Raw genomic sequence first — 16,254 nt, 5'->3', positions numbered from 1 at the left:
TACGAGGCTGTTAAAGAGTTAAGCAAAGCAGTGTGGGAACGGAGGATTCATAACAAGAGAACAGCTGGGTATTGTGAAGGAGAATAGGAAAGATAAACATGGTTATCTAGTGTTTAATAGGTGTCTGCATGCTTGTAGAGATATATAGCTATGTAACTACATGAAAGATTTCTGCCCTGAGCCTGGTGGAGCATACAGCTGCGGTTTGTGTCCGGGCTCAGAGATGTAAATAGGGGCTTCTCTGTTATGGTAAAAGTGTTTCTCTTTGCATAAAAAAGAGAGGGAATGAAGGGAATGCCCCCAGAGGTATGTTCAGAGAAGGCATGCGATGTTTCAAACTTTTTGACTGAACCAATTCTTGTTTGGTGTGCCCTTCCACCTATGTATAATGTTAATCCAAAAGAAGATGATATTGTTTACACTTTGAATGTCGATAATTCTCTTTCTGTAGATGCTAATGTAGTAGGAGGCTATGATGGGAACGTGTCGCAGCGGTTCTTCTCTTATCCAGAGTAACAGCAGGGAAAGCATTAAAGGGTTAAATCACCTTGTTTGGTAGGCAGTTAAGAATGTGAGTCAAAATTGCCACTGCTTTTTGCTGTTGGTTCAAGGACATGGCTGTGAGGATTTTGATGGTATGCGCTGCGTGGATTTTAGGCGCCCCATTGCAGCAACATGTTATCAAAATCTGAGAAGATTTCAGCCTTTTTGGCATTCCTTCACTCAACTGGCAGTATTGTTTGTTTGCTATTACCTTGGTTGCTGTCATGTTTGCAAGGGCCCTGCAGAACATGGCAAGCCTTGTACTAGCTGTTCAAAAACAAAAAGGGGAAATTGTAAAATTGTACGGAACAGAGACAGTGGGTTATTTTGACACTGATAATATGTCTTAGTTGCTTTTTTTATTTGTTCTATTACTTATACCTTGTTTTTACTCATTCAGTTTCAAAGGTTCTTTTTGTGCAACAGGAAGGGGGAGATGCAGGAGCGGGCTGGAAACTAGGACCATGCGTGGCGACCAGTTAGCTGAGGGGAATGTGCTCGAGCTTGTCTAGACAACAATTAACATGATGAGACATCTTTACAGAGCACAGGGGAGTGGGAGACGGATGGTGCCAAGGAAAGGTAACACCTTGCTGTTAATTGATGGCAGTTAACCACCAATCGGGGATTGCCTAGTATGCAATGCTTAGCTTCAAGAACCAATCTGTTTAAAACGCGCAGCTTCTGAAAGAGTATATAAACTCGTGCTTCTGTACAATAAATTGACATTTGCTTGCATCAAGCTGCGTCCCCGCAACTTTGCACAGTGTTCTGAGATGCCAAGAGCTATAAAAGCTGAATATTAACACTGTATTTGTTACTGACACTAATATTTCCAGAGTTATGAGGAAAATCTGCAATACCTAAACACACATTTTACACTGGCATTCCATTTACTATTGCATGGCCAAATTTAAAACACAGGTCACATTCACAGAGCAGCCTACAGTCTTTATTCCAGAATGCCCAACTAAAAGCACTCAAACATTAAAGAAAACACGCTAACCAAAAAACCTCCAAACATACTCATTATAAATCTACTACAGGACATCATTCCTTGCTCCCATATGCAAGTCTTCTTCACAAAACATACCAAAGAGTGATGTGTCCCCCTTGGCACTGACTCAGATTACCGTGTTTCAAAGTGCACTGAAAGCTTCACAGCACTAGGTGAGTAAGATTAATGCCAAGAAAAGCACTGAAAACAGTTAGGAGGTACAAGCATACTACTACTGTGTCCTCATGGACTCTTTTCCCCATCTTATCCCACATCTTCTTCCTACAGTTTACATAACTTTCCCCAAAACACACTCTTCTCAATGATGCCATGGCAATATTTTTCCCCCTTTCTCCCAGCAAGGCCATTCTAACAGTAAGCTTAAAGACAAGTTTGAAACAAAAAGCAGATTTAAACATCTGTAAAGAAAACAATTCAAATTCTGTTGTTTCTACATATCAGTATCTTCTCCTCTCTAACATAAGAAAAAACAATGGAAGAAATACAGAAATCCCTTGTAAAATAAGAATAAGAGAGAACTCTTACTTTCTGATGCTTGGCTCCACGGATGTGGGCAGCATAAGCATCTGCCCCTGTACAAGACACATCACAAAGTTCACAGCGCAACTGATTCTGAGTTCCACGAGCAGAAGTGCTGCTGCTACTGGTGTTCTGGGAAGCTTTTAATGCTGCTTCTTTCTTTTTGTGTTTCTGGCCTTCTAGGTGTTCTTTGTAAGTCTGTTTAAATAAACAATACACACACAAAAAAGCTGTCTTTGTCCTGCTTCATCATTCATGTGAATATATGTAATACAGAAAATAGTATAACACACATGCTTTGTATAAGAAACACTTCCTACATTGAACATTTCTTCCATATGACATTCTCTAAAGCCATTAATAGCATGCTACTTCTAAGGTGAAGAAATTCTCTTCACCATTACCAGGATGCCACTTTTAGGTAATACAATATGGGCTCTTCTCCTCTAATTCTCATTTCATCAAGCACTGGTCAACAGATAGTACCATTGAAAACTTGATATGATTGGAAAACTGCAGTTTTCCGCATTGCATTCTATTATTCTTGATTTTGAATTTTCCTCAAACTACAAGACCACAATGATCAAGTGTATTGAGAGAACTAAAAAAGAAAATTCAAAAGAAGGTGGTGCATAAATAAAGCGGTGCTGAAAGTGAAATGCAGAAGTTGGTATTTCTTCCTATACCAACACTAGCAATCCAGAGAGCAGACAGGGTGGGAAATAACAAATTTACCCAAACAGCAAGAACTGTTTAGCCACACACATGTCAAGACTTTGCAAGAATTGGTTATCTACTTTGTACACACTTGTACCCACTGTGAAACTAAACTGGGATGCTGGAATACTATGAAGAATAAACTTTCAGGCTTACAGTTCACAAAAATGTATGTAATTCCATAGTTCTGAAAAAAAAGTATTTTTTAAGAAGTTTGCTATGTTAAAAAAGCAAGCCACATTCAAAATCTAAAAGATTTATCTTTTTATCTTCTCATAGGAACTCTTTCTACAATAGCACACATTTTCATTTAATTATTCCTTTAACAGAAGTATAGAATAAGGCCTTTACAAATTAATAAATACTGTTAAAGCAGTCAGATTTTTAGTTGAAGAGATTATGACTAAAGTGTATGACAGGATATTACATATTATAGGTACCTGTGGTCCAGCACAGCTGATCTTACAAACATCACAGTAGTGGATCTGGGGCGGTTTGGGAGGTTGTTTTGGTTTCAGTTGCTTATTTTGGAATGGTGCCTTTTTAGTAAAGGTGGTCCCTGTCCAAGCAGCTGTTGCTGCAGCAGCAGCAGCAGCTGCTGCTGCTTGTTTCTGTTGCTGCTGCTGCTGCTGGTAATAGGACGATGCAGCTGAATACACCGCAGCTTCATAGCCAGAATAAGAGGTACCTCAAAAATCAAAATAAAATATATGTTACCACACTGTACATCATGTATCAATTACATAATATACTAATGCAAAACATGTTGCATAATAGAATTTGGGGGGCAGGCCAGGACATACATGATTTATTGAGATCTTGTTAGGCGACCTGAATTTTTCTTGATGTTTCATAGTACACAAATATATAGCTACCAATTGTATCAGGAATATATTTGATTTTAGACATCTTCGCAGACACACAGTTACGTTAGCTATATCAAAGCATCCCAAAAGTGTATGTAAAATTTCCTGGTACATCTGGTTAGACTGAGTATGGTATAACAAGAATTTTAATAAAAGATTTATCAAAGGCCGCTTGAAGTAAGCAGTCTTCTAGAACCAGATTTACTGTTCAAGTTTCCAAATGTCAAGGAGGACAGACATTATGTAGAGAAGGGGAAAAAAATATGAAGACAGAATGGCTAGTGCAATTACATTCTATTTCAATGACTTCATATGTTTTAGGGCAGAGAAGCTGCTTTCCTGCTAAAACTTGGCTATGCAGTCCTTGATTTCTAATATCAAAGCTGAATAAATGAAGGAAACTGGGCTTTCATGCCTCTGAGCCAGTTTTCCCATAAAATTTCTAATCTACTGGTTCAACTATTTAAATCCTCTGATCAGGCTCTGTCTCAAAGAAGTCTTAAAATCCCTTTTAAACAGAAAACAAAACTAAACAGAGTTCAAGGTAGCTATAATACGCCAGTTGATTTATCATCTGGCCATAAAGTTAACATCTTTCCATCTTTAACTACTTTTCAGATTTCTAACATTTGAAGCAAAGTCTTTTTTTCAGCACCCATTCTCCTCCCATGTTGAGTCAAGACAGCTCAAACTTACAAGATTCATATTGAACAGCTCCTCCCTGTCTCTGTAATTGCTGTTTGATGGCAGCATGCTCCCTTCCAATTTCCCTGGGCAATATCTGTGTCTGTGTGTTTGCTTATTTTTTTTCTATCCCCCATCTTTTCTTTCCAAACCTTAACAGTTAGTCACAAAACACTGTGCAATGCAGCAATGCCAATGCTTTATATATTCTCATATGTAACAAAATAGGCATACACAAACACCAAACCTCTTTTAAAGGTACAGCAAAATATTTTGCCATTACGATTTGATTGGTTGATAATTCTCCGTAGACTATGATGTAACTGAAAAAGAACTGCTAAAATTCTGAGTATTTAAAGCCTCTCCTGTAGCAACTGCAAAGATCCCAGCAGCATAATATGCAAAATTCTTACCAGAGTAAGTAACCGCTGTTGTACTGTATGTTGCACTTTGAGTATAGGATGGAACAACAGTAGCTGCAGCTGCTACTGGCTGCACAGTAGAGGATACCGGATATATAGAAAATGTAGTTGTTGCTGGACTTGGGGTTGCAGGTTTTATAGCTGTCACTTGTCGTGTTTGCTGAGCTTGGGTATACTGAGTTGCCCCTTGGCTATATCCTGCTTTTGGAGCTAATTAGGATAGAAAATAGAAGTATACAATCATTGACATGTTTTAGTTGACTGAAATGCAAACCATATTAAGTGATCCTTAACAATATGCTGGGGAATAAATGCATAACAAGTGGGGTTTGTTTTGGTTTTTTGATTGGCTTTGTTTTTTTGTGTTGTGGTTGGTTTTGTGGGGTTTGGGGTTCTTTTTGGGGTTTTGGTGTGGTTTTTTTCTTCAGTCATGATCACGCATTGTGTACCATGTATCACACAACTGTTTGATCATGTCACAGCTCACACTAGTAAGCCTCAGATTTGTTTATTTTAAACAGTGCTGCCAGGTTTTTAAGCAACCTTCTCATTCAACAGTTTTATTAGAGTACACTAAACCAAAGTACACTTGAACTTTCTTATTAGTTCTAATTAAAGTAAAAGAAGTAAATAGGATTTTTGTTTTGTAGCAATCATAATTAAAGAACTACATAAAGTAAATAAAGAATTAAAAAAAGAGTCTAATGAAGTTATCATCTGAACCCACCATTGACTATCTAAACCTCCTTCAGCAAGGTTTCTAAACAAATCATCAAGAAGGCTGACTAGAAGTATGTTTTGAGTGTATTTAATAATAATCCAAACCTCAGAGACAGCTACTTATAGCAGCGTCACAATAACGTTCAAGTTCTAGGTGCAGTGAATTTCTCTACATATTGACAGAGATTACATGACAAAACTAAAAAAAATCTGGATAATGTGAAATATTCAAAAAACTTATTTTTAAGGTATTGAAGTATACACTGACTGTGTATAATGACAGCAGTTTGAATCATGTCACCTACCTGTCTGGTAGTATGATTCAGCCACTGAAGGTTGAGGCTGGGCAGCAGCAGCCACAGCTGCTGCAGTTGCTGTTGGCTGTTGATAGTATTGCTTGCTGTCGTAAGCTACAGCTGGGGCGGTAGATCGAACATAAGAATAGGAATCCTAAAAATTCAAAAAGGAAAACCCAGCAAATTTCTCATTTAAGTATGTATCTGGAGTAATAACAGTCATTAGCAGAGTCAAAGAAACAATGTATTTTCTTCTGGTCAACTAAAGCAGTTTAAATCACATATTTACAGATACAGTATATACAAATAAATGTATTAAAGAAATTAGATTTACATTTATAGATACTTCAGGCCTGAAAACAGCCCTGATGGTCTTTTTCAGACTTGATACAGTAATTAACCTCATGCTATTAAATCACTTTCTCTACAAATTATTTTTGTTGCTGAAAAGCAACTACTTTCACTAGTTTTTCATGATGACTGTATCAAATTACACTTCTGTAAAATATGAAGTGAAAAAACACCATAATAAATTCACAAGTTTACAAACATGACGCTCTATTGGCTTTAAAAATACCATCATTAACAATACTTTTAAGGTTAAATTTTTAGAGTATGAATTAAAGACTTATTTACTTTTTGGTGTATCAACTAGTCCATTAGGGAACTATATCTAGTCTATAATGGCAAAGCAAGTAGCCCATTCAACACCTTTATAACTCGGGAGATTGCTACTAAGCTTAGAATGGCAGGGCCAGGAAGCCACTGTATGTATGTACATATATTCTCTCATCCTCACCATATTTATGGTAAAGTATAAAGAGGTGATCAACTGAGGGGAAGTAAAGCATATAGCTAAAATGGATTAATGTATAAATTATTTTTTTTATTTCAAGAAATGTAACAATAAAATCTCTTTTCCATCCAACCTGTGTAAACTGAAACTATTCTTATTTAGTGTACTCTTTTCTATCCGAATGCATCTGCTAACTGACCTCATAATTATGAGTACACATGCTACTAGAAATTCTCCTATGTTATGATTAATTACCACATGTAACAAATCATAACCTCTGTACAAAAGAACTGAGAACATGCAGCAACAGTACAGTCCTTTTAAACAAACTAGAATACCAATTAGAATTTAGATGTTGCCTTGATAACCTTAGGACTAGAAGGTTAAAAAACCATTACACAACGCATACTATTTCAACATCGAAGACGAAAACAAACAATTCCCTTTTGTAGAAACCTGTAGCCACATGAGGTTAGGCAGTGATCTCACAAAAGGTACCCAAACCCATGCAACGGGTAGTTCCTCTTCTAGGGCAATCTCCTAGCCCCGTGTTTGGCACTAGAACTCCTGCGGCACCCAGGAATCTGACAAGGGAACTATTTCCACCTCCACTGAAAATTTTTAATGGGACAGTTTTTTTCAGCTACATCAGTTCCATGACCCAGTTTACCACATGCCACTCAAACATTCAAGCTAGCTGAGACAAGACACTACTGCTTTTTTCAGCAGTAGTTTCACAAAATCACTTGGAGGTAAATATCCCTTCACTGCTTATTATGTAAACATCTGAAATCTTAAGTTTCTGTAGTAGTAGTGCTGACATTCCTCTACATGGGCCATATCACACTGCAGTCACTTCACATTCTATGAGGTTTTGCTACTAAGTTATTGGAGTTGTACTCAAACTGCAATTCCTAGAAGAAAAAAATGTAAATATCATCACATTCTCTTACCCAAACAGGCCTCCTCATTTTAACAGGTCATTTAAAAATCATACAACAGAAGTAATTCTTTTGGAACCCACCTGGTAATTCTGTGTAGTGACAGGAGGTGGTGGTGGCGGAGCTTCTTGCTGCCTCTGCGTATAACCATAGTCTGTAGCTGAGTGCGCTGTAGGATAGCCTCCATATGCAGCAGCTGTTGCAGCAGCTGCAACAGCTACTGGAGCAGGCCTGGCTACTGCAACTGTAGCTGCTGCTGGAGCATAAGCTGCAGTAACCGTGTGCGCAGCGACGGGTGCCTGGTGGACAGTGTAGCTGGCAACTGTAGTTGGATGGGAGTACGCTACACCTGAAGCTGGCTGCTGGCTACATTGGAAAAAGGCAGCAAGTAATTAGATTAATCCACATTCAAAGCTAATGCCTACACATTTCAAAATCCCAGATCTGATTAATACTTGTCTGTTCTACAAAGAGACCTGGAACAGCGATCTACCTATGCTACACTTCAATGGCTCTTACCACCTCTCTTCCACACCCATTAAAAAGGCTGTTATAATGTTGACATTTCTGTGGAGGAACATCTATCATGCAGCTGATGACCTTCTTAGCAAGGGGCAAATTTGTGTGGGTTTTTTTCAAACAGAACACCACAAGTCTTTCATTCAAAATAATACAAAAGCCTTAAACTTATCTTTTCATGACTGACAAGTTTTTAAATGGTTTAGTAGTTCTTCCAACAAAACTGACATCCCTGTTATATTAAGAAACACTACTTTTCTGCGAGAGCTCACAACTGACCTGCACTTGCATGAAGTTTTTCAATAAAACATATTAAAGCAATAAGATATAAAGTCTTCCATGAAAATTAGCTCAGAATTCTTACATTTAAGGCAGATACTAAATACACACCTCCAATGCTGAACCTCTCCCAAAAAAAAGTTTAGAATTACAAAGCTGGCCCCACTCGCATGTACAAAACTCCACTGCCTCACAACATGAAGCAATCAAAAGGACAGTGAGATCGAGCAAGAAGACTGCTACCAGAGCTCTGGCAATCTTCCAGGCACATGCTGAGACTAATCTGCCTCTCTAAAATTTGCAGGTAGGACATCAGTATGTGGCTATTTCCTAAGAATGAGTAAAACAAGCAGAAATAAAAACCCATGGCTTCAAAACTTTAATTAGTTGAACAGACACTAGTACTATCGTCCTATATTGATGTGTAACTGTGCATTATGATTAGAAGCTTAGAATAGTTACTTTGATTTTTAATCAAAATGAACAAGGCAAAATATCACTATCTGGAACAATTAAATGAAGCAGGGATTCAATTTTTCAGTATACTTTCCGCACTGTTGTTCAATAGTACTTAAGAATCTCTATAGGGTTTCACATGTCCATAGCACTATTAAAAGATAATTCAAAACCAACGCTATGCCTATCAAGGAGGTAGTATCCCCTATTTTTCAGAAGAAAGTAGAAACCAAATAAAAATGAAATCTCACTTGAAGCAAACATACTCACTGGCACAATGAACTGCATAAGGTTATGCTAATATTTTCTCCTAAAGTCCGAGATATTGTCTCTGATATAACTACCAGAAACAAAGCACCTTTTTAACTACACATACTATATTATTTTTGCAAAAGATATTAGCATAACTCCCTTGTGTTTAGTATTTTTTATTTATTTTTAGAAAAACTGATTTTGTAATTTTAATTACAGCAGAACCCATTAATGTTGCTGAATTAAAAAAAAATTCTCACACCAGAAACAGTAATTTTATTATTATTGGACTTCCACACCTGGACTCCACCTTATTCCCACTGTAGGCACCTAATTCCTTAAAAGACCACTTGCACATTCAAATTTATTTCAGTTGTGAGCTGTACTCACCACTATGTTTCATTCTATTTTCAATTTTTTAGCATAACAGTAGAAGGAAAAGACTAAAACTCTTTGGTGTAGCTCTCACTATTGCTTGGAAAAATTCCTCCTACTTGACATACACAGGAAGATTCTCTGTTTTGTCAGTTTAAGGTGAGAAATTGGACTCCATCAGACAATTCAGGAAGATTATTTTATGACAGTAGAAGTGAGTGATGGTCTATAAAATTAGGGCACATTATCTACATAACAGTACAGAAAGGCAAAAATTGTGAGGTAATTACCATTTTATGTATCTACTAAAAACACATAAAATTGAGAAAACAGACAGCAGTCTGTTTAACTCAGACTGCAGTTGAACACATCAACAGTCCAATACTGTCAACAAGGAAAGCCTTGCTCCACCCTATCCCCACCCTCATTTTTTCCTCCTTTCATGTAAAAAACCTGGCTATGCCATCCTATCCCATCCTTGGTGCTAGTTCTGCTACTTGTCAAGCTATTCAGTGCACTGATTAAGTCATTAATCTAGCAGAAAACAAGTTGGGTTTTTTGTGCTCAGCTCGTTTTCTAACATGGTAGACATGTCAGAAACACTAGAATTTACAAAAAAGTCAGCTGAGTGCCAGAAACCATTTAAGTTATACACAGGGAAATTGGGGGGGGGGTGGAATAAAAATGGAAGAGATGTGTTTGTTCAAGGCTGGGTTGGATGGGGCTTTGAGCAACCTGGTCTAGCAGAAGGCGTCCCTTCTTTAAGGTCTTTAAGATCCCTTCCAACCCAAACCATTCTATGATCCTATGAGAAAGAAAAGGGACCTGTACAGGAAGCCTTAATTTGGCTCTTCGAAGTTTCATGAAACTGTGCTTAAGTTACTACTACAAAATACAATACAGTGCTCACAATACACTACAAACTAGCAGTGCCAGTCAAGTTTATTAAAGGAAACCTTTTTGTTCTCAGAATATGTAGGATTAAAGCTACCTGACAGTTTCCAGTATTTAATATTGTGAAGAGATTATGATCATTATCATCAGGACTATTAACAAGATTCTGGTACAGAGAGTTTAATTTCTTTTACACTATTTTTTAACCGAAATTCCTTATCATGGTATAGAATTAACAGCCCAAATCATCAGATTTCTAAGGCTAATACAGTTCTATGACCATGTTTATTTTAGCAAACCTGTTCCCCTTGCTTCTGCAACATCATGCAGAGCTAGTGATCGAGTTTGCAAGACTGCAAGAAAAATATTCTATAACTGAGTGCTTCTTCCTTTTTAAAAGTTAGTTACAGCAACATCTTCTTTAAGTTCATGACATTCTTTTTCTCCCCACAGTCTTACTGAATACCTTTTAAAATTAAGATGACCATCAATTTTCTTGTAATTAATTTACATGAAAATATTTTTGTGCCAACTTCTTAATTTAATTTACAAGTTTTTGTCCTTGTTTGGTAGTTAGTGCCTCATCACATTTGCTGAGGTGAACTTACCTCCTCCTAGCTTACTTTGCCACACTACCTATTCCATTGATCTGTCTTGCAGTTAATCTATGCATCTATCACAGTATTATCTATTCTTTTTTCACTACAGATGGCAAGAACTGTATACATCATTTCAGATGAAGTTTCAGCTGTGCTACCTGCTTTGCTCCAAACAGCACTTCCTTTCCAGTGTAGCTTCCTCACAGCAGCTTCTTGTAAAGCCACCTCTGTATTGACAATAATTTCCTTGCATCAAACATCACAACATGCCATACTAATATAAATATTAAGTAAGACTCAGAACCAATATCCAGGGAGCTCCACTGCAATTATTCCTATTTGATAACCACTCTTCTAATTCTAACCACCTCTACCAGCTCCTTCTCTACAATTCTCTTACTAATCTCTACCTTAACTAATGATCTCCTATACTGTTCCACATCATATATTTCAACTTAGTGCCAATAAATAAGACTCCAAAAGACTTAGGCACATGATCCAGTTATAGAGCAACAATGAAACAGAGTATGTCAGCTAAGCTACAGTAACAAACCACATGCCAGTTCTTCACCACAACAAAGAAAGTAATTTGGTTTAGCTTAATCCCCCAACACAGTGGGAAAGAGTTGAACCAAATTACTTTGTATGTTCTATTGGCTAAGGACACGCAAACAGGTACTGCAACACAACAGACAAGGGAAGCTCATTGACCTGGTAATTTAGCCAGTTTTCTTTGAAGATCAATTCTTCTCTTCTGCAAAATAAATTCTAATATCCTCATTAGCATCTTTCAGTTCAAGGAATTCCAGCTCTCTTCATATGAGAAGATACATGGTCCAGCTGGCTTTGTTACCTAGGTTAGGCTTAAAAATCACAGAATAATTTAGGTTGAAACAAAGATTTGGAGGTCATCTGTTCTAATCCAGTGCTCAAAGCACAGCTAATTTCAAATTACATTAGGTTTCTCAGGGTTTCATCTAGTCAGGTTCTGATCATCTCTAAGAATGGAGATTGTGAACCTGTCCTAGTGTCTGAGCACCCTCATTGTCGATTTCTTCTGTAGTTTAGAAAAGCTTCAGTTTTAAAAGCAAGTGAGCTCTAGACATTTACATAAGGCAAACTCAGTTTGTGATGATTCAATTCAATATAACTTCACGTTACAATTCTTACAGTGTTTTGATTTACTACCAAAATAAACATCACCCTTTGATTTAAGAAATTACGGGTGAAGGACCTGCCAACTTCAAATGGTACTCTGCTGTACTGTCTTATCACATTACCTTTTCCACCAGAAATTTTCATTCAAGAAGAATGTATTTTATTCATACCACACACATTTCTTTAGGTGATCACAATAGTAACAGGGCTTCCCCACCCAGCTGACTTTAATTCCTGTTTTCTAGGAACGCCACATATATTTCGATGCTGATCTTCCAGCTCAGATTTCTATTTTGCTGCATTTTCACTATCCTACCCAGGGCTAGTTTACAGTCTACATGTTGCACTCAATTGTTCTGCTCCAGGATCTGTAGATGTACGTTTCAGTCAACTACAGAAGGTCATTTCCAGCATCTTGCCTAATGTGTTTTGTCTCTCTCCACTTGCTTTAAAATGCTATATGCATATTGCTATTTCCCCATGCTCTTTGCTTCCTCCTCCCAAATAAGCTTGCTCCTATTCAGAAGTTTTGCATTCCAGTGTACACCTAGCCTGCCTTCATCTTCCTTATCCTACTGAAGTAACCTCAAAATTAGGAGAATTAATTCCTTATTCACAATTATTGTATTACAGTGCACAAGAAAAAGTATTTTTTGTTAAACACTTGGCCTGTGTCACATGGTATGGAATATCCGTTTGGTCAGTTGGGGTCAACCGTCCCAGCTGTGCCCCTTTCCAACTTCTTGTGCACCTCCAGCCTGCTTGCTGCTAGGTTGCTGTGAGAGGCAGAAAAGACCTTGAATCTCAGTAACCACTGCTCAGCAATAACTACAACATCCCCCACTCAGCAATAACTAAAACATCCCCATCCAAAACACAGCCCCATACCAGCTACTGTGAGGAAAACTAACTTTATTCTGGACAAAACCAGCACACCCTCACCTGCTACTTACTTTTATATAGAAACACTGACAGAAGGTCTGGACTCCCTGTAATAGATCCCCCCCAAATGACAGAGAACTAAGAGCAATTAAGAAACAAATACTGAATTCTCTGTAGAACACTTGGCTCGTGCCCTTTTTCATTTCCAGCCACTGGCCTCTTCTAGTAAAAAACTGTTGAGGCTTCATTGGTAAAAAAGTGAATTGAAAGTAGAACACTTTTTTGTACATTAACAATATCAAGAAAATACAACACTATTTTGCCAAGTAATAACTTCAGCTGACTTAAGATTGCAAGGTATTTTATTTTCCACATTAAGATATTTGTGGAGTAAGTCATGCATTAAGAAACTTAAGGCATCTGTAGCAATTATTGTCAGAGGACTACATTTAGGGGAAAATAGAAGATATATAGCACAAAAGGTTTATCTAGAAGAAGCACATAAAAGGTTCCTTATGAGCCTTGCTTTCCACCATGCTGATTCTATTTAAAAAACAGAAATTGTAACTCATGTGCATGTAAGCTGAAGAAAAACAAACACTCTGATCTCCAGCGTACCTCTGTAGTACCAGCCAACATATGCACACACACATTAATGCTGCTGCTATTTCAGCTCTGCTTAAGGTGCTGAACACTGGAAGCTCTCTTCCTAGAGAGATATAACATCTTAAATATTTTTGCTTCAGTTTTCTGAAGAGTGTTATATCGATACAGAATTATGACCAGGAATAAAACCAATTCTGCCTCTATCCAAGCTACAAGCTTCATCAGAAATTACAACTTCTATTTATTTCTATATTTTTCTAACTTATTCCATATTATTCTAATTTATTCTATATTATTCTAACTGAGGAGTATACAGTAAAATATACTCCTTGCAGGTTTTGATTTGTTGGGGTTTTTTTTCATTTAAAGAAGTGATTTTCAGGCTAGCTTAGCACCGCATTTAAGCTACACTTAAAATAATTTCTAAACTACAAATATATTAAACTCAGCCCTCCTGCCCCCCAATTAAAACTTATTTCTTGAATTCTAATTTTTAAGAACATTTGAAGATTTTAGCATTAAGGAAAGCGTAGCTGGTAAGACCTAACTGCCACATTTCTCAAAGTTTCATAGATTATTCTATTAGTAGTAGAACAGAAAAAACAGTTCTGCAGTTTTTCTTTCAGAGATATGAAGACTGAAACAAGTATGTCCTAACTCTACAAAAACCGAAAGAAGAACTACTATCTGCTTCTTTTTCAGATCCTTGAATAACTCATCAGATGAAGTTTCAGGTGTGTTAATGGTACCTGGGCAAAGTAAAAGCAAAGTAATAATAATTTTTAAACCAACAATTAAGTGAGCTTTTTTCGTCCTGAACATACTTGAAAACAGCAGAAAACAGTGAAATGAAGTATCGCACTACAGTAAGTTATACTTCAGAAGTGACTTCAGTTGTTTTTCTAGAACCTGCTATTCACTGTGGGCATAAAATTTCAATGAAGGTTGAATACATCTTTTCAGAACTTTAATGAGAAGTATTTCCGTTATTACGATTTTGTGAACAGAACATTGTAAAACAATTCACTCTAACCCAAAGAAAGGCCTGAAGGCATGCAAATATGCAATCCCCTCTTGAATTCTGTTAAATTTCAGCAGCTCCTAGTAACATATTCTATGGTTTAACTACATAAGGCCTAGAAAAGATAGTTCTTTGTAGCAATTCAGAGTTTCTCTTCCTTGTTTCTAAGATCATTCATGCATCCTTCCATTACAAACAAAGAACACATTGCTACTAGGTAGCTTAACCATACACAATCAGTAATTCACCTCAAAGATTTTCAATATACCCTTACTGCTTTCTTAATCTTCACATTTAGTCTCATGATCTGATTTAAATCCAAAATCTGCAACATCTTCCTCACTGTGTATCACAACATAACTCTAAAGTGTTGCAATTTACGCTCTGTATCTACCTCCCTTTACTCAGCTGAACACATGACAGTTCATCACCTATACTGCTTTCTTCGTTACCAAAACACTGAATTTATTCAAGTCTTGTCAACAGCCATATTCACAATGATAACACACAAGACAAAAAAAGCAATGAGCTTGGATTTTACATCTGCCTGAAAAATCACCAACTACAAACATTTTCCCCTGTCAAAATCACAGAAGAGTGGCTGAGGTTGGAAGGGACCTCTGGAGGTGATCTGGTTCAACCCGCTACTCAAGCAGGGCCACCTGCAGCCTGTTGCTCAGGACAGTGTCCAGAGAGTTTTTTAGGATCTCCAAGGACGGAGACTCCACAACTTCCCAGGGTAGCCTGTGCCAGGGTTCAGTCACCCTCTCAGTAAGAAGGTGCTTCCTGAGGCTCAGAGGGAACATCCCGTGTCTCGGTTTGGGCCCACTGCCTCTGGTGCTGTCACTGGACAACACCAAAAAAAGCCTGGCTCTGTCCTCTTGGCACTCTTCCTTCAGGTATTTATATACATTGTATGCATATATAAATATATATATATATGCACACACATGTAACGTATACGCAGCCTTCTCTTCTCTAGGCTAAACAGTCCCAGCTCTCTCAGCCTTTCCTCGTAGGAGAGGTGCTGCGGTCCCTTCATCATCTCTGTGGCCCACTGCCGGACTCTCCAGTACATCCACGTCTCTGCTGTACTGGGGAGCCCAGGACTGGACACAGGACTCGGTGTGGCCTCACCAGAGCTGTTGTGGGGGGAGGGGAAGGATCTCCTCCCTTGACCTGCTGGCAATACTTTGCCTAATGCAGCCCAGGATGCCAGTGACCTTCTGTGCTGCAAGGGCACGTTGCTGGCTCATGTTCAGCTTGGGTGTCCACCAGGTTTTTTCTGCCAAGCTGCTTTCCAGCTGGTGTCGCCCTGCACACATTGGTGCATGGGGCTGTTCCTCCCTGCGTACAGAACTTTGCACTTCCTCCTGCTCAACTTTGTGAGATTCCTGTCTGCCCAATTCTCCAGCCCATCCAAATCTCTCTTCTCTGGATGTCGGTGCAACCCTCTGGCGTATCAGCCACTCCTCTCAGTTTTGTGTCTTGAGCAAAACTGCTGAGGGTACACTGCCCCATCATCTAGATCATTAACGAAGGTGGTAAACAGAAAAAATGCTAAAATTGGCAAGCTTTTTTTAAAAGTAAAGAAACTTCACTAGCATGGAAAACTGTATCCACTTCTTAAAACACTGTATTTCCTGTCTTAAGGTACTACTTTGCTTTTCTAGTACCAATAATGCAACTAC

The 16,254-nt window shown here is 38.0% G+C and overlaps 1 protein-coding gene and 1 non-coding gene across 4 annotated transcripts in view; both read right to left on the bottom strand.

Moving 5' to 3' along the window:
• The window catches only part of ZFR (zinc finger RNA binding protein), a 46,769-nt gene that overhangs the window by 26,252 nt on the left and 4,263 nt on the right, over positions 1 to 16,254 (bottom strand). For all 3 annotated transcript variants that reach the window (XM_040579573.1, XM_040579574.1, XM_040579575.1), the window contains exons 3-7: positions 7,606 to 7,888; positions 5,795 to 5,939; positions 4,761 to 4,979; positions 3,238 to 3,485; positions 2,087 to 2,278 (exon numbers count right to left, since the gene is read on the bottom strand). In XM_040579573.1, coding sequence (XP_040435507.1) covers positions 2,087 to 2,278; positions 3,238 to 3,485; positions 4,761 to 4,979; positions 5,795 to 5,939; positions 7,606 to 7,888 — 1,087 coding nt within the window. The remainder of the gene's footprint in view (positions 1 to 2,086; positions 2,279 to 3,237; positions 3,486 to 4,760; positions 4,980 to 5,794; positions 5,940 to 7,605; positions 7,889 to 16,254) is intronic.
• LOC121081739 lies at positions 10,512 to 10,648 on the bottom strand. The gene has a single exon (XR_005825785.1). It is a non-coding gene; the product is annotated as a small nucleolar RNA SNORA66 (small nucleolar RNA).

Source organism: Falco naumanni, chromosome Z, assembly GCF_017639655.2.
Source record: "Falco naumanni isolate bFalNau1 chromosome Z, bFalNau1.pat, whole genome shotgun sequence".
Lineage (NCBI taxonomy): Eukaryota > Metazoa > Chordata > Aves > Falconiformes > Falconidae > Falco > Falco naumanni.
This window is presented reverse-complemented; position numbering and strand designations above follow the sequence as displayed.